Source organism: Drosophila suzukii, chromosome 3 (assembly GCF_043229965.1).
Source record: "Drosophila suzukii chromosome 3, CBGP_Dsuzu_IsoJpt1.0, whole genome shotgun sequence".
NCBI lineage: Eukaryota > Metazoa > Arthropoda > Insecta > Diptera > Drosophilidae > Drosophila > Drosophila suzukii.
This window is the reverse complement of record NC_092082.1, coordinates 73508738-73529808: the sequence shown is the minus strand read 5'-3', so window position 1 is coordinate 73529808 and position 21071 is coordinate 73508738. Positions and strand designations below refer to the sequence as shown.

The following is a 21071-nucleotide window of genomic DNA, read 5'->3' as shown; positions in this document are numbered from 1 at the left end:
GCGGAGCGTTTAGCCTGGCATCTTCTATGCTTCTTGAGTTATTATTGTAATTTGGCTGTGGGCAGTCGAGTGGAACGGTTGCAGTTGCAGTTGCAGTTACTCCGAAAGATCCCGACCGAAAGACATAGGGCCCAAGATGGAATCCCGCCAGCGCTATGGCATTTTGTGTTCATTTAAATTTTTCACAGTCTATGAAATATAATAAGTTTGCGACATGTGCGCCGCTATTTTCTCATCCCATAATTAGCCAAACGAACTTTAATTAAAAAACAAGATCTCTCCCGTAATGGGGAGTCTATATTTTCGGGATACACTATGGTGGGATGGGACGGGCATGTGTTACAATGTCTGCAATAGATCACCAGAGTCAGTTCCGTTCGGAACCACCTACGCAGAACCAGAACTGTTGGCCGTTCGAAATGTGTTAACGGTAAACCAGCCCGCGTCCATTTTATGCGTTTCGTTTCGCGCGCACATCCCAAAATTCAAATGGGCCGTATCGGAATAATGGCAAACCAGCGCAACACAACAGAAAAGGAAAGACTGTTTTTCTTCTTCTTTTCCTCCGGTGGGTGTTCGGAGTACAGTGCGTAGTGAAAATGTAATACCCATAGTATCGATGGAATATTCGATTTCTGATAGTAGAAATTCGAGTCCTGCTTAAAGAACTCACACATTTATTTGCCATTATAAAAGTAAGCTTATAGATTCACAATCATAATCATAATCAAAATCCGCCATAAATATACACATGTAGCTTCTTTTGTGCTCAAATTAAAAACTTACATTGTTTAATTACCTAGAAAATAATAGAAAATAGATTCTGAAAAATAAAATTTATAATGTGTAACCCATGAAAACGAAATATATTTTTCAAAATAACAATTTTTCAATTCCAATTATTTTGTGACGCACTGCATGTATGCGCCTGTGTGGAAAATGCAAGGGAAAATTCATAAACCAACGGATGTTTTCTTAATTTTTAATGCTTTAGTTTTATTTAAGTGTTTATGGAGAAATAACTAATGAAAAACGCCTTGAATTGCATATTCCGCCGCAGCCGGATATTAATAAACGGGCGGCGTGCATGGGCCTGTGCTTGTGTTAAAGCGCAACATGATTCGCTCGATTTAAAATGCATTTCCATGCCAATGGCAACGCGCCGAGTTGCCGCCCTTTGATTTATAAAACAGGCCGTTTCCTTAGCCGATTCCCCAGTCTCGGCCGCCTATCCCAGATCTTCGCTCCATGCCGCCGCTGTTTGTTTACTTAATGTCAATGCAATTAAGGGGAAATACTTTTGGGCAAATATCTCATTGCCAGCGACCGTGCATTAAAACAAATAAGCAGCCTCGTTACTTTACAGCCAGTTCTCTTATATTTCCACGCTTTAAATGCTCTTGCGAATGTTTAGTTTACACATCAAATCTTAGCTATTCTAACACAAAACAACAAGCCAGGATGTGGATTGGGGTGTTCCGTGTTGACTAGGTATCTGGGGGCAAAGCTCTGGAAGATGAAGAAGAATTGGTTAGACATGGTCGTTATTAGTTTTGGTAATTTAAATAGGGGAGCAAAATTGATAAAGAGCAAGGACTTCAGTAACTATATATTTTTTTTGCTAATTGGAATAGGTTAACAGCTTATCTCAAAATAGGCACAGAAAAAGGAAAGGAATTTTTAACATTATATGCAAGATATTAATATTTTGTTTGGGATCAATAAAGCCTCATATCTCTTGGAAGACTGGCCCACACATCAATATCAACTATCAAACTATTAAAATAATGATTTAATAATATATTTAAATATATTATGGTATTTATAATAGAAGTTGATTTAAATTTCCCAAAATAAATATCATAATGCACATTACTATTTCGAAATCTAAAATTGTATCATTTCGTTCGCTTTAAGGAATGTTGTTCTATTTATGTTTTCTTTGGTAGTTAAAGTTGATAAATAACTGAAATCACAAATCTTTATAACCATATGTAGTTAGATCAGATTTTGATAAATGACGAAACAATGAAACTTACTCAATCAAAACATCGAAATATAAGGAGACTACACTGAATCACGGATCTTGCGCGGGGTTTATTGGCTTAGCTTAGGTATCGGAACTCCGACTCCGACTTTACTCCTTCTTGGGAACACTCAGATCGTAGAAGAGCTTGCCCATGCCGCCGATTCCGACGAGGGCGAGGGCCACGGTGAGACGGTAGAGCACGTTGTCCACGGCGGATCCCTTCAGGAAGACGGGCTTGCCGTCCTTCTTCTGGAAGTGGTCCTGGACCTTGCGGATCTCGAAGTATCCCTTCTCGATCTGCTCCTTGGGCACGGCGGCGGACCGGCGGCCGGCGGTGGTAGCGAAGCTACGGACAACAGCCTGTGGAGGAGTACGAAATGTGCGGTTAGTTCTGGGGCTCCAGGGAACTTACGTAATTGCATGCAGGTTGTAGAGTCTACGGAGTTATGGATCTCGCGTTTCTTATCCAGCGAAGTCTGATCGTTATTGTAATTTCCCCAGTTTACTTACTCTCGACAGGTTCATCATCTTGCTTGGGTTTATTTTTAAGATTTAGCAAAAAGTGAACAGTTTTCTGGGCGAAAAATATCGGTCTCGAATATGACAGCTACAGCTGGAGGAACATCGATATTATATCGATACATCGATGGTCGACATCTCCAGCACTTTTTGACATTCGCCCGGAAATTATTATTAACTCGAATAAACAGAAATTTAAGCAGCGCAGCTGCATATTTAATAACTAATTTATTATTCCATAGCTTTACAAAACCACAGACGTTGCCATGGGCTTCCTAACAGTATTGAAAAAGATGCGCCAGAAGGAGAAGGAAATGCGCATATTGCTCCTGTGAGTCCTTCCACATTTTAGAACAAAGCTTAGTGATTCATAATTTTCCTTAGGGGTCTGGATAATGCCGGCAAGACCACGATCCTAAAGCGCTTTAATGGCGAGCCCATTGACACCATCTCGCCCACCCTGGGCTTCAACATAAAAACCCTGGAGCACAATGGTTACACCCTGAATATGTGGGACGTGGGTGGCCAGAAGTCCCTGCGATCCTACTGGCGGAACTACTTCGAATGCACCGATGGTCTGGTCTGGGTGGTGGACAGTGCTGACAGGATGCGCCTGGAATCCTGCGGTCAGGAGCTGCAGATCCTGCTCCAAGAAGAGCGCCTGGCAGGAGCCACCCTCCTGGTTCTGTGCAACAAACAGGACCTTCCCGGTGCCCTTTCATCAAATGAAATAAAGGAGGTAATCACTTTTGACTTATTAGATGTAACAACATTAATAATATCCTTCATTCTTAAAGATACTTCATCTGGAGGAGATCACCACGCACCATTGGCTGGTGGTCGGAGTTAGCGCGGTGACTGGCGAGAAGCTGCTGAGTTCCATGGACTGGTTGATAGATGACATAGCCAAGCGTATATTCACTTTGGATTAAATAAAATGATATCTTACTTCCTTACTTCTCACACAAGTACATTTTGTATAGTTTCTCCTGTTTTTCGTCGGCAAACTCGGGCTTAAAGTTTACCTTGTGAATGGACTTGAATCCCTCGTCTAGAGCTGGCTCCTGGTACTTTTTCTTCATCATGTTAAAGACCACGTCTTTGATCTTGGAGTGCATAGAGTCTGATAACTCTCGGAAAGCGATGTTGTGCTTCACTTGAGCCACGGGCACATTCATAACCAGACAGCGGCAGGGAATCTTCATTTCGCTAGCCAGCTCCAGGAATTTTTTGCGGGAGGCCGCGTCCACGTTGGTGTTGTCCACCACACAAGATTGGTTGGCTTCCAAGAAGCGTTTACAAGCATTCAGGCAGTTTTGAGTGCTTTTCAAGGTGTCTGCATTGACGCTCTTGTAGCCACGCGGTTTAAAGAAGTTCGAGTAAAAGTGGCTCTTTCCGGATCCCGGAAGACCGACCATGATGATCATTTCACAGGGGTGGTCCTCGAAGGTGAGGTCATCTGGGTCAAGCAGAGCCACCTCGCCCTGCACGCTAGTGGGATCGAAGTCCGGCTTGTTCCACTGCTCCACTCGTTTGCCCAGGAAATGAACCTCAGGCGTGTAGAACGACAGTCCAATGTTGGCGGCGAAGAGTCTGTCTGCGAGTGAGTGATCCTTACGCTGCTTAGTGGCTCCCTTTCCCGTCTCCGGTCTTCCAGCTGCATCGCCCACGAAGAAACAGCGATCTTCCTGAATCTCAACACCCTCATTCATTTCTGTCTTTAGGTGCTGCCACATTCCCGTCAGCGGTTTGCGATAGAATCCATCGCCGATGGCTATGAACACTTGGATTGGAACACCCAGTTTAGCCACAATTTGCTTGACCTTAACCTTGAAGTCATCTAGACTGACTTTCCCGCGCGCAATTCCTCCTTGGTTGGTGAAGAAACAGATCTTGAACCCGTCCTTGTGGAGACTCTTCAGTTTCTTCGGTACTTCGGGGAATATGATCTGCCAGTCGTCAGTACTTTTGGGAAAAACTAGTCCAGATTTCGTTTTAATGATGGTGCCATCCATATCGTAACCGGCTATTTTCTCAGAGGCTGTAACGCCAGCGCTGGTAAAAATTACCAGTTTGCCATTGCCAACCGAGTCCCATCTCTCATATTTTTCGGGAACCGATGATGATAGCGACGGGGGAGCAGCTTCCTCCTTATCATCCGTTGGGGAAGGACTGAAAACCACCTCGAAAGGATGCCTGCCATAGACGATCTCCACCAGATCTCCGTGCTTCAGTTCACATTCCGAGTGCTGCATCACCATCAGACCATTTACGCCGCAGGGATTAACTCCCAGGACCTTGAGCGCTACCACGGCCTTCTTCAAATCAACTTGCAGTTGGATTTGTCGCTTGGAGCACTTGGAGTCCCGGATTCCAGTTTCCCGGCTGCGTCCCACGAAGTTCTCGCCAGCGGTTAGGTGGATTGCATGGTGCTCCGGTTCCGTGGGCTTCAGGGTGCAGATCCTAGCGGCCACTTCCTTGCCAGCTTTTCCCACGGAGCGATTTAGATATTTAGCCATGGACATCTTGCAGTTTCCAATTGAAAAGCATTGTTTGGGTTTGCCAAATTTATGGAAATTGCGCGTTATAGTGTGACCTTACGGGCATTCAAAAAATGAAGTACTTTGTCATTCCCCCAGAACATATCCCCCAGAACTACTTTAAAAAAATACAATTTCGAACCTCCAAATTTACTTTCTCAAAGTATTTTTATTTAATATTTGAAAAACCAACATTTAAGATTAATATATTCTTTTTGAGGTAATCTTTAAGAGATCTGGTTAATCCCGGCAAAACCACGATGCTATGAAGAGTTTTTATAGAGTACCTATCCTACTCCAAGCGTATGTAAATATAATTATATGTTCACTTTGGTTTAAATACTACTTTTTGCACTTCCTATCTTCTCCAACAAGTACATTTTGTAAAGCTTTTCCAGCTTTTCGTCGGCAAACTTCGGCTTAAAGTTCACCTTGTGAATGGATTTGAATCCCTCGTCAAGGGTTGGCTCCTGGTAGTCTTCCTGCAACATTTTAAAGACCGTGCTCCTGACACTGGAGTCAGATAGATCTCGGAAAGCTAGGTTGTGCTTCACTTGAGCCTCAGGCACATTCATCACAAGACAGCGACATGGAATCTTCATTTCCACAGCCACCTGCAATAATTTTCGGCGGGATGCCACATCTATATTGGTGCTGTCCACCACGCAAGATTGTCCCGCCTGTAGGAACCCTTTCAAAGCAATTAGAGAGCTTCGAGTGTTTAGATTGACAATCTTGTAGCCCCGCTTTTGGAAAAAGGTGCCACACAAGTGACTTTTACCTGAACCAGGCAATCCCACCATAATGACCATTTCACAGGGGTGGTCTTCGAATGTCAGGTCATCAGGGTCAAACAAAGCCATCTCATCCTGGATGCTAGTTGGGTCGAAATCCGGCTTGTTCCAGTGCTCCACTGGTTCGTTTAGGAAATGAACCTCTGGAGTGTAGAATGTAAGTCCAATGTTCGCCGCAAATAGTCTGTCTGCAAGGGAGTGATCCTCCCGCCGCTTGGTGCCTCCCTTAAGCGTTTCCGGTCTTCCGGCCGCATCGCCCACAAAGAAACAGAGATCTTTCTGAATCCTAACACCTGCATTCATTTTGGCTTTCAGATATTGCCACATTCCTGTCAACGGTTTGCGGTAGAATCCGTCGCCTATGGCTATGAACACTTGGATGGGAACCCCTAGTTCAGTCACGATGTGCTCGATCTTCACTTTAAAGTCATCTAGCTCTATTTCCCCGCGAGCTATGCCACGCTGATTGGTGAAGAAACAAATCTTAAACCCATTCCTATGGAGATTTTTCAGTTTCTCCGGCACTTCAGGGAATATAATCTGCCAGTCATAAGTATCTGCGGGGAAATCCCATCCAGATTTCGTTTTTATGATGGTGCCGTCCATATCGTAGCCGGCTATCTTCTCAGAGGCCGTCACCCCAGCGCTGGTGAAGATTGCAAGTTTGCCATCGGCAGCAGAGTCCCATCTATCAGAATATTCTGGAACCGATGATGACGTGTGGGAGGAAGTGCCTTGTTCCTCATCATCCGATGGTGGATGACTAAAGACCACCTCGAAAGGATGCCTCCCGTCGACTGTCTTCTCCAGATCCTTGCCATCCTTTTCCACGGACCTCTTCGGGTATTTAGCTATGGACATCTTGTGGGGTTTAATTAAAAACCATTGCCTTTGATTTTTGCGAATTTATGCAAATTGGTGTAAAGTGTTGTGCCTCCTAATTTGGCAATCAGTTCAAGAAGAAAACTGTCATTCTCACAAAATATAATACCGTTGTGAATGGGAGTGGCGGTTTTAAAAAATTTAAATGTTAGGGAGTTAAAAAAATGGGCATCAAAGAAGGCTTGTTATACAACGTTAGACTAGACTTTATCATTTGATATCCCTCCTTTCAAAGACAAACAAAATTTTCTACAAAATAGTTACTAAAAAGAAACACCAGTCCTAAATGCAGAGAAACTGTTTCTCTTTGCGCGTAAGTACCTTTTCCCTAAATAAACAATAAATTTACTTATATTTCGTTTGAATAGCCCTTCCTTCGGGGAGCTGGTGAATTGGGCGTATTTGGAACACCCAGCCGTCTATTTCGAAATTCGGCTGCTTTGAAATCTGCCGCTGCCGCTCCCAAGACAGCTCCTGGAAAACTTCCCCCGAAAATGGCCAAGCTGCGAAAGAAGTTCCAGGCGGACAACGATTTGCCGATTTTCCTTAAAGGCGGCAGTATGGACAACATCTTGTACAGGCTAACCTGGGTGCTCAGTATCCTCGGAATAGCCGGCGATGTATGGCTGTGGGCTGGCTATATCATTGCCTAAAATGCCCAATAACACTCCAATATATAACTACTTTTAATGTTCTGCACACCTAACAACATTGTTTAAATTGTTTCGTTTCTGTACATAATTAAACGGCGAATCAATGGAACATGATAAATGATTAGAATAATGTGTATTACTTTTTAAGTGGTAATGGGTGGTGTTTAAACGTTAAATGGAAATTCAAACTACCCGCCCTTTCCAAGCCATTCTCATGTCGGCGAGGAACATGCCCAAAATTAGGTTATTTTTTAAATTAAATTCATAGAGCAGCTGGTAATACTACTTGCACAACTTGCAATTTTGTCGGCATTTTCTTTATTGCATTTTTCTCACCTTTAAAAGGTAAGTAAGCACGAAATAAAATTTTAACTATGATTACCAGATAAAACTGGATTGCCCGAAGGGGTTTCGTGTTTTCTGCCATGACTAACCTCTTAGTTTTTGAAACATCCACATATTTTCGTGTGATCTGAAAGTTCCTCACGTTTTGGGGCTTCATTTTAGCCACAGTTTTGTTTTCTATATTCTTTTGGCAAAAACCCGCTTAACTGCCACATCTGCAGATTCGTGGACTGGCCAAAGATAAAATTGCATCCATCATCAAGTTTTCATATGCTTCCCAAACTGTTTGGCTTTTCTTCCAAATTAAAGTAGCCTTTTCGCTTTTTCCAGTTGAGCGACAAGTAATGTAAAGTCTTCATTAGGAAAGTTTCGAAAATTGCCAGTAATGTTTTGGCTCAAAGGGCTACAGAGATCCCGGCAGCAACTGAACAGGCTCTGCCATTTCCGTAGTCGTCTAAATTACGGGAGTACTCCCAGAATCCGCTCAGTCCAACCGCCAATCTCCGTCGCCAGAAGTTCGGGATTTTGTAGCTCCCTCGTTCGTTACAGGTACTTCACAGGGTTTATCTTATCACCAGATATCTAATATAGCCGGTTATCTTGGTATCTTTCCAGCTGCAGCGCCAATCTTCCCCAACCCGCTGAGATGGCCAGTAAAACCGCCCACTTCGTCCTGCCCAACACGCAGCCCATCGCCGATCTGGACTGCAAGAGTGCCTTCGAGAATCTCACCGAGAAGGAGAAGCTCTATGCCCACCACTTCAGCCAGGCCTCTTGGGATGGTGGACTCATCGCCCTGATCCAGTCCAGTCCAGAGGCGCCGCTCATCTTCTCCCTGCTGCACCGCATCTTCCTGGCCGAGAAAATTCCCGTGCTGAGGGAAAAGGCCCTGAAGGCGGGAGTGTCCGAGGATGAGTTTACGGTAAGGAAGAGATTGTCCAGTTGATCTATTATAAGCCTCAAAGAAAGAGATATACCAATATCCATATCTATAAGTTAAGTATTAGTAACCATTATTTTATGGCTTCTCCCAACCTTATTTTTAGGGCTTCCTGGTCTACGCCTGCGGAGTGTTCGCCAACGCTGGCAACTACAAAGGCATGGGCGACAGCAAGATCGTGCCCAATTTGTCCGAGAAGCAGTTTGAGGCCATCGTGAAGTCCTCCGCTGCCTACGCCGATGAGCCGCGCGTTGGCAAGATCTTCGACAAGGTCAAGGATCTGATCTACGCTCTCGAGTCCCGCAACGAGATCCTGGGCTTTGCCCCCGATGGAGTCACCACCTACTGGTCGGACAACTGCACCAAGGAGGACTCAGAGATCGTCAACTCCTGGCTGACGTCTAAACGCATCGAACCCTACATGTGCCGCACCTTCAAGGTGGTCGAAAATGGTCAAACCGTCTACGATGTGAAGCTAGGCTCCGTTGCGGAGTCGTCGCAGGACGGTATTACACTTCCTCTGGAAGAGTACAAGGGCAACCAGTTCCGGGTGACCCGCGGCGACTATCAAAAGCTGCTGCAGCGCATTAATCAGCATCTGCTGGAGGCCCAAAAGTACGCGGCCAACGAAAACGAGTCCAAGATGATCGAGCACTACGTCCGATCCTTTGAGCAGGGCTCGCTGGCCGAGCACAAGAACGGATCGCGTTGGTGGATCAAGGACAAAGGACCAGTCATTGAGACCTACATTGGCTTCATTGAAACTTACAGGGATCCCGCCGGAGGTCGGGCTGAGTTCGAGGGCTTCGTGGCCATGGTGAACAAGGAAAGCTCGGCCAAGTTCTCCGAGCTGGTAAATCGCGCTGAGAAGCTGATTGAGTACCTGCCCTGGACGGAACCTTACGAGAAGGACTCCTACCTTAAGCCAGACTTCACCTCCCTGGATGTGCTCACATTCGCGGGCAGCGGGGTGCCAGCGGGCATCAATATCCCGAACTACGATGAAATCCGGCAGGATGAGGGCTTCAAGAACGTCTCGCTGGGCAACGTGCTGGCCAACATTAACCGGAAGGACCCCATTCCCTTCCTCTCTGAGGAGGATCAGACCCTGATGAAGGAGTATAAGGTGAAGGCTTTCGAGGTGCAGGTCGGTCTCCACGAACTCCTCGGTCATGGCAGTGGCAAGCTGTTCCGCATCGACGAGAACGGTGTGTATAACTTCGACAAGGAGAACACCAAGAACCTGGTGACCGGCGAACCCATCGCCAAGTGGTATCTTCCCGGAGAAACCTATGACACCAAGTTCGGCGCCATTGGCTCCTCGTACGAGGAATGTCGCGCAGAGGCCGTGGGCTTGTATCTCTCCCTGCAGCGTGATATTCTGGAGATCTTCGGCTTCAAGGACAAGGCTGAGCAGGATAACATTATCTATATTAACTGGCTTAGTCTCATCTGGAACGGCATGGGCGTGGCTCTGGAAATGTTCAACCCGAAGTCCAAGCTCTGGCTGCAGGCCCACTCCCGCGCCCGCTTCGTGATCATGAAGGTCTTGCTGGAGGCAGGCGAGGGCCTCGTTAAGGTCGAGGAAACGGAGGATGGCAAGAACCTTCTGCTGACGGTGGACCGCAGCAAGATCGATACCGTGGGCAGGAAGGCGCTGGGCGATTTCCTGACCAAGTTGCAGGTGTACAAATCGACGGCCGACATTGAGGCGGCCTCCAAGATGTACGAACACTACTCGGAGGTGAATGAGAGCGGCTCGCATCCGTGGGCCAAGTGGCGGGACATCTGCCTGGCGCACAAGAAGCCGCGCATGATCCTCGTCCAGGCCAACACGTTGATCGGCAAGGACAAGAAGGTCCAGCTGAAGACCTACGAGCCCAGCCACGAGGGCTACATCCAGTCGTGGGTGGAGCGCTATCCCACCACCGACATCGACGACCTGCTGGAGACCATCGTGGAGAAGGACAAGAAGTACTTCCCGGCTGCCTTCAGCAACTGAGAACATTTCGCATTTAACATTTTCGCCTTTATTTTGAATACAATATGTTAGCTATGATTTGGAGAAAATTTATAGTGGTCATCTAATGACAAATATTAAATTTTAATTTAATGTTCTTATTTTTTATTTGAAGGGTCCATATGGGGATATTTTTGAAAGGTTCTTAACGTATTTTCCATTTCATTGCGTTTGTAGTGAATGGTAAAAAGATCGCTATTGCCATTCTCAGAGAACATTTACAAGGACCTGTTTGAAGCTATTTATAATATATTCGCGATTAAAATTATATTTGAGTTTTAATAAATTCACGTTAAAGCTTTTAAAGACCCTGGATGCTTTGAAGATATAATATCAACATGGAGATTGTAAATGTACTTAAATATTTAGTTCTGAAAAGCCTGTCAAAACAATTGTGATGTTTATATTATTTTATTTCTTGGTTCCTTTCGATTTCTTGTATTTCTGTTTGGACCGTCATAACCACCATGGCAACCGCCAGGATTTGTGGTAACCAGAAGGACTCCGGAATTTTCAACATCGGCGAACCGCAGTTTAAGGTGCCGCAGTCCGTGCGCGTGGAGCACGACTTCTACAGCTCCCGGCTGTTCCAGATGATGCAGCACGACCTGGAGAAGGTGAACCGCAGTCTGGAGCTCTCCAAGGAGAACCCCATGACCCGGGATTTCATTGAGAAGGAAGCGATGACGCAGGAAATGAAGGCGATCAAGCACGCGGAGTTTGTGGAGAAGAAACGCCGCCAGCAATTACGGCGGGACTGCGAGGAGCTGCGAGACTTGGCAGAGCAACTGCGTCTGGCAGCCATCTCAAAGGAGCTGGCCGAGAATCTGGAGGAGAGAAACCGGCAGCGCCAAATGTCCGTGAAAGTGGAGGCCCGGGAAATGGCCGAGGAACGCTGTCTAATGGAGGCAAGGGAACGCGAGAAAGAGGCCGCTCTTAAGGAGGAACAGCGCCGTCTAAGAGAGTCCTTGGCAGAACAAATGGAGGAGCACCGCCGGCGTCGTCAGCAGGAGCACGCACAGGTGATGAACGACCGGGAGCTCAGTCTCCTGAGGCAGAAGCAAATCCAGGAGGAGGATCGCGCCCAGCAGCTGGAGGCGGAGCGAAAGAAGCTGCAGAAGCGGCAAGACATGCTGCAGTCCATCAAGGAAAACCAGGAGCACCGGGAATGGCAGCGGGCTCAAAACAACTACGAGCTGGGCGATCTCGTCAAGAAGCAGACCGAAATTGATCGCAGAAAACGTGAGCTGGAGGAGGAACGCCAGGAGATGCAGCGCAAGAAGCAGGAGATCAGCATACGTCTGGGCCAGCAAGTCCTGGAAATGGAGGTGGGTCGTACAACTCTTAGGAATCATTCCCTAATAATCGTCTAAATATCTCTGCAGAACAAGAAACGCCAACGTGACAACCTACTGTTGGATCTACTGGAGGCGGAGTACACGGCCAAGAGTGACGAGCGCTTCCGCCAGCAGATGCAGCAGGAGCAGATGTCGCGCCGGCGCACCAGAGAGGAACTGGATCGATATCGCCAGGAGGTGGAGCAGCGCAAGATGGCCCAGATGCAGCTGAAACGAGCGGAAATGGCCACGCGGCAGCAGGAGGCACCGGATATGAGCAACCAGGATACGGAGAAGCAGCTGGAGGATTACCGTAAACGCAGAGACCACGGAGCCACCTTGCTGGCCATGATCGAGGACAACCAGCGGAAGCGGGCGGAGGCCACCGCTGAAAGTGTGCAATACTTCGACGCGAAGGCCAAAGCTGATGCCGAGCAGCAGGAGCGCATCAAGCAGGAGCGTTTGGCCATGCTGGGCCAGGTTCCCGCCTCCGTGCTCCGGTATCTGCCCAAACATGTTCTCACCTCTACGGATCGCGAGCATTTCTGTCGGGAAGAGCAGCAAGCAATGGGCGGTGGCGATTCCTAGACTTATTTAGAAAATGGTAATTCAAGATGGTCATGTTTATTATAAATGCGGACTGCCTTGGCTTCCCAAAATATACAATTTCAAAAGGCGCGCCTTTCTGCGTACGTGACGTGTCTCATTTAGGCAGTCAGTGTTGCCAGACTGCTTAAAAGGGTTATCGATAAGGGCTCATATTTTCGTTTTATGTAAAAAGAAAATACTAAGAAAAAGTAAGGCAGTTGCAGTTGAGTGGTTCTGTTAAAGTTAACATTTGAGTCACTTTTGTGTGGGTAACCGATAACTGGACTCTAAATTTACACTGTATATTTGACAGTGAGCCCGCACTTGAGTGGAAATTTACAAAGAAAACGTGACAGTATGCAGGAACAGAAGGGAAATCGTTAACAGTGCGTATGAACTTGAGTGAGATTAAAGCGTTAGTCCATGTTAGATTTTAGTATGTGCAGAAAAACAAATCTGGTATTAAAAGTATATTTCCGCCTAATTTATCGATAACTCACCGCGGTCACACTGAGTGCTGACGCTGATTTTTTTTACTTTTAACGAAAATAGTGGGAGTGATCTTGCGTACAAACAATAACACGGAATCGAGTGAAAGGGCGTTGCACAAATGACAGTGTTTTGGCAGAATGCCCGGGCAAGTTTCGACTACGTTTAGCAGTGTGTAGAAAGCCAAGTGCGCGACGCTAAGGCAAGCAAATCGCGACGCGAAAACAAAACGCGGAAATAGAAGAGTGAGAAAAAAAAAACGTCCAAACGCAGACAGCGAACTTTGGACACAGACAATCGCAAACACAAAGAAAAACCGAGGAAATGTCAGCGCAGCGTCTAAATGCCGCGGAGCGGGACCTGGAGAAGTTCATCAAGTTCCTGGTCCTGAAGTCCACCCAGGTGGTGGTGCAGTCCCGACTGGGCGAGAAGATGCAGACGCAGTGCAACCCACTGGCGGGCAGCGACTGGTTCAACATTGCCGTGCAGGACCATCCGGAGGTCCTGGACGAGACCAAGCGGGCCCTAAACCTCAAAACAGGGGAGAGCATCCTGCAGCGCCTGCCGCTGTGCGTGGAAATCTCTCTGAAAACCGCCGAGGGCGACCAGATGGTCCTGGAGGTGTGGTCCCTGGACCTCATTCCACCCCAGAACGGCTCCTCCCCGGCCACTAACGATCTAAACCCCGAGGGCCAAACCCTAAAGGCAGCCCACGCCATCTACAATCGCATGGGCATAATGCTAAAGTCCCTCATCTCCCTGACCCGCACCACGCCCGCCTACAAGCTGTCCCGTCGCCAATGTCCCGACTCGTACGGCATCTTCTACAGGATCTACGTGGACAGGCCACAGGTTCACACTCTGGGCGAGGGTCACAAGCACGTGAAGATCGGCCAGTTGAGCACCATTGTGGGCTCGCTGGTCATGTCCGTGGCCTACCGCACCAAGCTGACCATCTCGCCTACGGCCGCGCAGGCCGAGAGTAACACCATCATGCTGAAATCGGATCACTTTAGGCCCGCCACGGATAACGGTTCGCCAGGTAACCAGCAGCAGCTCCTTAATGGCACTGCTGTGGCCAAGAAGCTCGGTTTGGGTGGCCTCAATCCCAACCAGGGGTCTGGAGATCGACGCTATATTGACATAGAGAAGCCCCTGCGTCCCGGAGCCTTCGCAGATATGGGCAAACTGAAGCAGTACACAGAGGATGACTTCGTGCTGCCGGAAACACCACCCTTCGAATGGCTTTTACGGGGACGCGGCTCTGTGGAGTCCCTCAACCGCCTGGATAACAACACAGTCCCCAGTGTGCTCAGCAGCAACAACAACAATAACCCACAGGACAGTAAATTCAACCCGATCAGCAATCTCAACAACAACTCTACGGGTTTCAAGAGCTTCGAGAAGAACTCTGGCAACTCGGTGTCACCCATCAAGAGCCTGCTGATCCCGGCCAGCGTTACAGCTACGTATCGCCACCATTCGGAACCGGCGCTACAACCACCGCCCGATGATGATAATCTGCTCAAGGAGCTGCACTTTCCCTTCGCCTCGCCCACCTCCCATGTCAACGATCTGGCCAAGTTCTACAGGGAATGCTATCATGCGCCGCCGCTCAAGGGTCTCAACGAACTGCAAGCAGAGATCTCTTCGATTTCCTCGACCCCACCCGCCTCCAGTGGATCCAGCGGAGGAGTAGCTTGTGGTCCAACGGCAGCGGCCACTGCGATTGCCACCAGTGCCGCCGATGCCAACGCCATGGATGATCTGTCCAGGCAGCTGGAGCAGTTCGAGACCTCGCTGGAGGACTACGACAAGCTGGTCTCGCAGTTCGGACTCACGGGCTCCTCGTCGACGGGCAGCCGCAGTAGTGGTGGCCTCCAAATGAGCAACTGAGTGGAATTGTACCCCTAGAAGTGTCATTAGTTAGTTCTTATTTATAAAGGGGCGGTCATCATGCAGAGATGTAAGGATAAACTGAAAAATCAAGGAATATTTTAGGAGAACAGCTTTGGAAAGTAAAGGTCTAAGGTTCAATTTGTTTTGTAAGGTTTATAATGCAAAGTTTTTTAAAAGTGGGTCAGGAAATTAGACCATGCTAGGGAATATACTTTTTGTTAAATACTTGAATCAAAGTATGGGGGTTAAACTGACAGAATATTTTTATTTTTTCTAGCACAACCCACTTTCTTATCAGCTAAGAAATCCTTCATAATAACCAGTAGTTTTTCACGCAGCTTTTCAAGATAAAATCGAATTTTAGACCAATAGTTTTCCTTGAGCTGTTGCTTGGAATTGTCCAAAGATTGTCAACTAAAAATTGGACCCGCCCCACTATTTATATATGCCATTGTGTTAAGTTGAGTTGATAGGCTGCTATTTGATATTACCCTCTATGTAAATAGTATATATAGGCTTTTGTAGGCTCTAGGTCCGTCTAATTTGTACATAGGAGTAGAGAGCTCATGTCACGTTTCAAAGTTTCCGATGCAGCAGTTTAGACCCTAGACACAGATACATAAATAAGGGCCACATGCATATAGCTTGTGCATATGGTAGTAAGTTGGGCGTACTCGTCGCTTGTTTGTTTGTTTGTTTCTTTGTTCAAGTGCCTTTCGCCTGCTTGTAAGTGAGAAAATCGTGTGTGTACATAAATAACTATAGATAACAGCAATTAATCAGAAAGCCAAAAGGTTTATTTTCGTTGTAAGTGAGCAAAAAAGCCAGATGGCCGATTTAAAAAACGAACTGTTCGATCTATGCAAATGCATAACCACTAATCGAAAAAGCGAAACTAATCGAAAGACTTAAAGCATAACGAAATATATCTATCCTAACTTATTGGTACTGTCAGGAAGTTGAAAAGAACAGCTAGTGTTTTCTTTTACCTTTAATCGTTGGTCGCTGTTGCTTATTTATTTGGTTTTGAAATTGCAAAATTTGCCTACATATGAGAATAGAAATTCGAGTATACATAAAAAGTACACTAAACAATAGAGTGATAAGAAAATTTATACATATAAACAATGAATAAAAGCAAAAAAAGTTAATCAAGACACTAATCAAAATGTTTACTTCTGTCTAAAGAGGCGTGTCACTTGTTGATTGCACATATAGTATGGAGTGTGCCCTATAGTTACCCTTGCCAAGAGAGGTATATGTTGGATCTTTCTCTATATCCAGACCACTCCGGATCGTACCTCCTGAGAGGCCCGAGGTCATGTGACTAACCCATACGAGAAACGAGATAAACAGTGTTTATTAAACACTCCCCCCAAAGGGTTTTTCCACCGCTTTAAACCGGTTACCGTTTGTTTTCATTTTGCATACTTACTTTATCGCGCTGCCTGGTATTCTATCACTCAATCGGGTATTGTATAATATACGTCAGAGTCGGGAGTGTTGCGCTACACCTGACTAACTGGCAGTTTGTTGTGGTCGTCGTTATCAATTAACATGCGATTAGTATTCTCGATCTCCCCACAGCTGTCGACTCTCCCAGAGATGTGTATAGTATATCTCTTTGGGGTAATCTATGGTACCATGTACTTGCGCACTCCGGGGAGATTGCAATTTTTCGCATTTCAGCTGCCATTCCATTGCGAATTAACGTCACCATGGCAACGGCAACGACATCGTAGAGGCTAAATAGTTTTATTTTTAACTAAGCACATATACGAACCCATTCGCTTACTGCTTTTTGTTTTTCCCGCCGATCCGCAGGCTATCTGGTGTTTTGCTTTGTGCCCGATTCTTTCTTTCGAGTGCTAATGACATTGTCATAGTGCAAAACACATGGACAGCTGTACACGCTTTTGGTTGCCTTCACGTGAGTGGGTGGGCTGAGGAGTATCTGGGGTTGCTTGGGGTTTCCGAATATCAACTGTATGTAAATGTATGTTGCTTAATACACGTAATCAAATGGTCATACGTCAAATATACCAGATATGTACATTTATTCCAGGTAAATGATGCTGCAAGTTCTTACTTCTCGTTTACGTCATATTTCTTTCTGACTTATTTCCAGTAATAAAAACAAGTGTCTTAATATATTTGCTTTAAGCCCTTATTCCTATTTATTGTTTGATATTATTGAGGAGGTTTAAGAGTTTCAATGCCAAACTTAGTTATTAAGTGATTGGCTAAGGCCAATTAATCTTATAAGTTTACTTTAATTTCAATTCACTAGAATGTTAAAACAGCAAAAAAATTTTAATAGATTTCAAATATGAACATATGAACATATATGTATATTCTGTAATACTATAGAAATTTGAATAATTTTTAGATAATAACAGAGGTATGTTCTGCTTAGCAACAGCTTGGAATGTGCTTGACCAAATTTCCGAAAATATTAAATTCAACATAGTTCCGAGGGGACATGGAATCTTATAAATATTTGGTAGCAGAATATGTCGAGAATAGAATTGGTCCACTTAGTAACACTATCAAAAGCTCTTAGTTTTATAGATCCCCGTAGATTGTGGTAGAACTACTTGTAAGGCTGCTGCCAAAAATAGAATCTAGACAGCGGAAGAGTCTAGACTACGGGCTGTTCTAAGTATGAGTATCCCCCGGTAATGAACTTTGTAATAGGTCCGAAAGATACAACTTAACGATCGCACCTTGGCGACAACAGGTCGCCGGCACTGCAGTTGTGTGGGGACCCCACTCGAAAACACACAGATTTTGTGTTGGCTTTCGGTTTTAATTGTCCAACATATTCGCCGTCCGCCTTTGTTTGAAGTTCGCTGTTGCCAAGCGCCAAATTGGTGACGCGTTGCCAACAAATGAATGTATTTATTTGCCTTTTGGCTTCGGCCTGCATATGAAATGCAAACTTTGGCAGGCGGGAAAATTGCTTTCGAACGTCTCGTTTTTTACTCTTTTTTCCTCTGCCGGTGCCAACACTCCAAATACGCTGCCCACGGGAACCGGATTGTAGTCTTTCCCCCGGATTTTCCCCCTTTTCCGGCGCCCACGCACATCCAATTGAATTATTTACAGTCTGGCCTCGGAAAAACGGTGCTCTTTAAGAATATCAACTTTGTTAAGTTGTCAAAACAATTATTTAAGACTACGCAATTCTGATTCAAGGCATAAAAAATTATGCAGAATCCTTGAAAACCATTCTGAAAAGTTAAAAATATCAAAAATATTCAAATGACAGATTGTTTGTGTATCATAGTCTTGATAAAGTACGTTTAATATGTATGTGCCATCAAAGGTTAAGAAATAAAGAACTATGTATATTTTTTCAAAAGAAGTACTTTAATACAGTATTAATTAAAGTTACTAAAAATGTTTATGTTTTCCTTAAGTGTTTCAGGTTATGGAGGTCAGACTGTATCTTCTTGGGGCAGCGGAATTTTTTGATTGTATTCACGTGCCGAGGTAAACCGTTTCAGTTCAAGTAAAATCCCCCGTAAGGTGGATTTCTGTTTTTTGTTTCGAAATTTCTTGATAAGCTCGCTCGAGCAATAACGATAAACAACAAATGGCGATAAGACAGGGCCTAAATGCAATGCGGACGCGGTCAGCGCTATAATTGCGTTTTTATGCAATGCGACCGCATATTTGGAATTTTTATGTCAAGCGAACCAGCCTCGACGCCCAGAAATCGAAAAAAAGATGAATGAACGAGCTTGGAAGCTTAGGTTATGAGCTTTTCATGCAGCTGCAATGGGTTTTGAGCTACAAGAGAAACCCACGTTTTACAGGGGCGTGGTCATAGTGCTCAAGACCCCTTCCAAGTTTCCTTTTCGGATAATATGTATACAAAATAATAAACTCGGAAAATATTGAAATCTTATTTTTCGATCGGTTGATAACAATAAAATCTGTAATACAGATTACAGATTTATAAATACATACATAGGTGATTACAAACCTCTTATATAAATCCTTTGTTGCTATGAGTTTCTAAGTATTACTATAATACTTTTTAAATAGACTTGTTGTCATCCAGAGATCATAATGATAATTATTTAGTAGTACTTATGATAAAGAAAGTGTTTTAAAGAGATTATTGCCCTATTATCAATACAGACTTTATATTTAAATTAAAGATTTATTAGCTCAACAACCCCCTCGTAAGAAAACCAACTTGCACCTCTGCAAGCACCAGTACTAGTTGTCCATCTGGTTTGCCGGCTTTGGAACCCAGCTGCAATAATACAGAGCATAATTGAATTTATTTTTAGACACCCACTGCAACTGCATCTGCATCCGCTTGTAGTTTTCCACATTCCGCACCGATTTCCATATGTCTTAACATTAACATGTTGCTCATACGCCCGAGTCACACTTCGAGGGCCTGTGGACGGGGGCTTGCCTTGCCTTGGCGAATTTTTGGTAAACAACAGCATAAAATCATGCGTAAAAAACTTACAGCTAGGCGTTGCTACGTGCCGAAAGTCTCGCAGGTCCCCGGTTTCCAGGTTCCAATGCGACCAGCCCACAGCCCACTACCTTTCCACCACAGTTTTCCAACCATGTGACAATGGCACCGAAAGAAAAAATGTACATATATGATTTTATGATCTGTTGATGATTTTATTAATAACTTTCTAAACAGAACCCTAAAAAAATGAGTAAAAAACATAGTTTTCATAGTAAAACATTTATTAAATTCATATAATATCATACAAAAATAGATGTATTAGCGGTTGGTTTTAATTAGCTATAACATCTCATATATTTAAAAATGTAGAATTATTTTGTGAGTAAAATTATTTGCATATCAAATAGCTATACTTAATAAATAAAATATTTGTTTAGATATGGGGCTGCCTGTTTCCCAGTGTTTGTTGTGGATGGTATTGTAATGATATGACGATTGGATTCCATGTTGTTATTATGGCGGTTGTTTGTCGGCCGTCTCGCTCGCACACCCTGCGGCCTTGCGACCGGCCACCTCGTTTGTTTTTGTTATGTTGGAAAAAAACTCATTTAATAATAATAAATAAAGGCGACTGACAAAAGAGTGAGATTGATAAACAAAGAGCGCTGATCGATTCGCCTGGCAACCCGTTTTAACGGGACAACGCTCCATAAAACCGAGCGATACGAATAAAGCAAAATCCGAAACTGCAGCTGGAGGTTTTATCTCTTTTCACATTGCGGAAGTCGGCGAGGGGTGTTACGAAAATATGACCCTCACACCCACAAAGCGGAAGTTTGGCGCAAACAGTCATTCGGAGAAACAATTAAAACAAACAAATGTTGCATTTCCATTCACAGCGGTGAAAATACACTTGAAAATAAAAATATTTAGATTGTTTCAAGAGCTAGAAACTAACTTGAAATAATTAATCTTAAGGAAATAATTTCTGATCGAATTTCCAATACCTTCAAGTAAACTAAACAGTAAATCAATATTGAAGATCAGCAAGGTACTTCGCATTTTATTAAATAAAATCAAAAATAATTTTCTTTTTCTCATTTCACAATGACATTTAAAAATAGTTTTGACAGATAAAAATAATGTTATTCCTAGCAGTACTAGATTTGATAGTTATCTTATCTCCAACACCTAATAAACTGATTAATAATAAAAATGATTAAGAAGCCCGCATTTCCTAGGCACATTTATATTTTTATTTTCCCCAACAGCATTGAAACATTGCAAGAAAATCAATCCATTTCAATGTCAAAGGGGTTTCCTGCTACTTGCTTGCCGTTTAAATTAACATGCGAGCAGAGCTTGTTTATAAACAAATAGTACGTGTACCTATAGCATGTATGAGGCAGTTTCACTGATAAGACGGCGTTACGAAACTGTTTCTACGAAGAACAGCAGTTGGCCAGCAGCTGATAAGATGGTGACACAAAGAAGCAAGAATGCTACAAAGTGATATGCCTGGCGCCGCAGATCATAAAACTCTTTAACAAATGTTTTTCGGTAACTTAAACTAATTGCAAAGTGTGGAGTAG

General features: G+C 44.6%; 8 protein-coding genes across 11 annotated transcripts; 5 read left to right on the top strand and 3 right to left on the bottom strand.

Moving 5' to 3' along the window:
• Positions 1–1355: 1355 nt before the first annotated feature.
• On the bottom strand, positions 1356–2692 carry COX7A (Cytochrome c oxidase subunit 7A). Its single transcript, XM_017069557.4, has 3 exons — positions 2540–2692; positions 2040–2389; positions 1356–1509 (listed from the first exon to the last, which is right to left on the bottom strand). Exons 1-2 carry the CDS (start codon positions 2555–2557, stop codon positions 2138–2140), a joined length of 270 nt encoding a protein of 89 aa, XP_016925046.1. The 5' UTR covers positions 2558–2692; the 3' UTR covers positions 1356–1509; positions 2040–2137.
• Positions 2679–3516, top strand: Arl2 (ADP ribosylation factor-like 2). The gene is made up of 3 exons (XM_017069556.4): positions 2679–2879; positions 2933–3287; positions 3346–3516. The coding sequence occupies exons 1-3, from the start codon at positions 2815–2817 to the stop codon at positions 3478–3480; spliced, it is 555 nt and encodes a 184-aa protein (XP_016925045.2). The 5' UTR covers positions 2679–2814; the 3' UTR covers positions 3481–3516.
• On the bottom strand, positions 3296–5167 carry PNKP (Polynucleotide kinase 3'-phosphatase). Its single transcript, XM_036817091.3, has one exon. The coding sequence runs from the start codon at positions 5071–5073 to the stop codon at positions 3502–3504; it is 1572 nt and encodes a 523-aa protein (XP_036672986.3). The 5' UTR covers positions 5074–5167; the 3' UTR covers positions 3296–3501.
• A 256-nt stretch (positions 5168–5423) lies between these two features.
• Positions 5424–6843, bottom strand: LOC108006487 (uncharacterized protein F21D5.5-like). The gene has a single exon (XM_065867233.2). The coding sequence runs from the start codon at positions 6741–6743 to the stop codon at positions 5424–5426; it is 1320 nt and encodes a 439-aa protein (XP_065723305.2). The 5' UTR covers positions 6744–6843.
• A 75-nt stretch (positions 6844–6918) lies between these two features.
• Positions 6919–7536, top strand: COX7AL (Cytochrome c oxidase subunit 7A-like). Its single transcript, XM_017069546.4, has 2 exons — positions 6919–7077; positions 7133–7536. The coding sequence occupies exons 1-2, from the start codon at positions 7051–7053 to the stop codon at positions 7415–7417; spliced, it is 312 nt and encodes a 103-aa protein (XP_016925035.4). The 5' UTR covers positions 6919–7050; the 3' UTR covers positions 7418–7536.
• Positions 7537–7637: 101 nt separating this feature from the next.
• On the top strand, positions 7638–10815 carry DppIII (dipeptidyl peptidase 3). Of its 2 annotated transcripts, XM_017069553.4 has the most exons (4): positions 7646–7762; positions 8093–8311; positions 8378–8684; positions 8809–10815. In XM_017069553.4, the coding sequence occupies exons 2-4, from the start codon at positions 8148–8150 to the stop codon at positions 10702–10704; spliced, it is 2367 nt and encodes a 788-aa protein (XP_016925042.4). In that variant the 5' UTR covers positions 7646–7762; positions 8093–8147; the 3' UTR covers positions 10705–10815. The 2 variants fall into 2 exon arrangements, with proteins under 2 accessions (XP_065723303.2, XP_016925042.4); XM_065867231.2 differs by lacking the exon at positions 8093–8311 and having other exon boundaries at positions 7638–7762.
• A 121-nt stretch (positions 10816–10936) lies between these two features.
• LOC108006506 (meiosis-specific nuclear structural protein 1) lies at positions 10937–12751 on the top strand. Of its 3 annotated transcripts, none has more exons than XM_065867232.2 (3): positions 10937–11069; positions 11204–12050; positions 12108–12751. In XM_065867232.2, the coding sequence occupies exons 2-3, from the start codon at positions 11316–11318 to the stop codon at positions 12645–12647; spliced, it is 1275 nt and encodes a 424-aa protein (XP_065723304.2). In that variant the 5' UTR covers positions 10937–11069; positions 11204–11315; the 3' UTR covers positions 12648–12751. The 3 variants fall into 3 exon arrangements, with proteins under 3 accessions (XP_065723304.2, XP_070852979.1, XP_016925518.4); XM_070996878.1 differs by having other exon boundaries at positions 10944–11075; XM_017070029.4 differs by lacking the exon at positions 10937–11069 and having other exon boundaries at positions 11126–12050.
• Positions 12752–13180: 429 nt separating this feature from the next.
• Positions 13181–16204, top strand: Atg13 (Autophagy-related 13). Its single transcript, XM_036817116.3, has one exon. It carries the CDS (start codon positions 13461–13463, stop codon positions 15030–15032), a length of 1572 nt encoding a protein of 523 aa, XP_036673011.3. The 5' UTR covers positions 13181–13460; the 3' UTR covers positions 15033–16204.
• Positions 16205–21071: the final 4867 nt, after the last annotated feature.

Bases quoted from the DNA above. Each gene is read 5' to 3' on its own strand.
- COX7AL (XM_017069546.4), top strand. From the start codon at position 7,051: ATGCAGAGAAACTGTTTCTCTTTGCGC. The intron at 7,078-7,132 runs GTAAGTACCTTT...TCGTTTGAATAG, and splicing joins GAAACTGTTTCTCTTTGCGC to CCCTTCCTTCGGGGAGCTGG.
- Atg13 (XM_036817116.3), top strand. From the start codon at position 13,461: ATGTCAGCGCAGCGTCTAAATGCCGCGGAGCGGGACCTGGAGAAGTTC.
- Arl2 (XM_017069556.4), top strand. From the start codon at position 2,815: ATGGGCTTCCTAACAGTATTGAAAAAGATGCGCCAGAAGGAGAAGGAA. The intron at 2,880-2,932 runs GTGAGTCCTTCC...AATTTTCCTTAG, and splicing joins GAAATGCGCATATTGCTCCT to GGGTCTGGATAATGCCGGCA. The intron at 3,288-3,345 runs GTAATCACTTTT...TCATTCTTAAAG, and splicing joins CATCAAATGAAATAAAGGAG to ATACTTCATCTGGAGGAGAT.
- DppIII (XM_017069553.4), top strand. From the start codon at position 8,148: ATGTTTTGGCTCAAAGGGCTACAGAGATCCCGGCAGCAACTGAACAGG. The intron at 8,312-8,377 runs GTACTTCACAGG...GTATCTTTCCAG, and splicing joins AGCTCCCTCGTTCGTTACAG to CTGCAGCGCCAATCTTCCCC. The intron at 8,685-8,808 runs GTAAGGAAGAGA...CCTTATTTTTAG, and splicing joins TGTCCGAGGATGAGTTTACG to GGCTTCCTGGTCTACGCCTG.
- LOC108006487 (XM_065867233.2), bottom strand. From the start codon at position 6,743: ATGTCCATAGCTAAATACCCGAAGAGGTCCGTGGAAAAGGATGGCAAG.
- LOC108006506 (XM_017070029.4), top strand. From the start codon at position 11,190: ATGGCAACCGCCAGGATTTGTGGTAACCAGAAGGACTCCGGAATTTTC. The intron at 12,051-12,107 runs GTGGGTCGTACA...ATATCTCTGCAG, and splicing joins AGCAAGTCCTGGAAATGGAG to AACAAGAAACGCCAACGTGA.
- PNKP (XM_036817091.3), bottom strand. From the start codon at position 5,073: ATGTCCATGGCTAAATATCTAAATCGCTCCGTGGGAAAAGCTGGCAAG.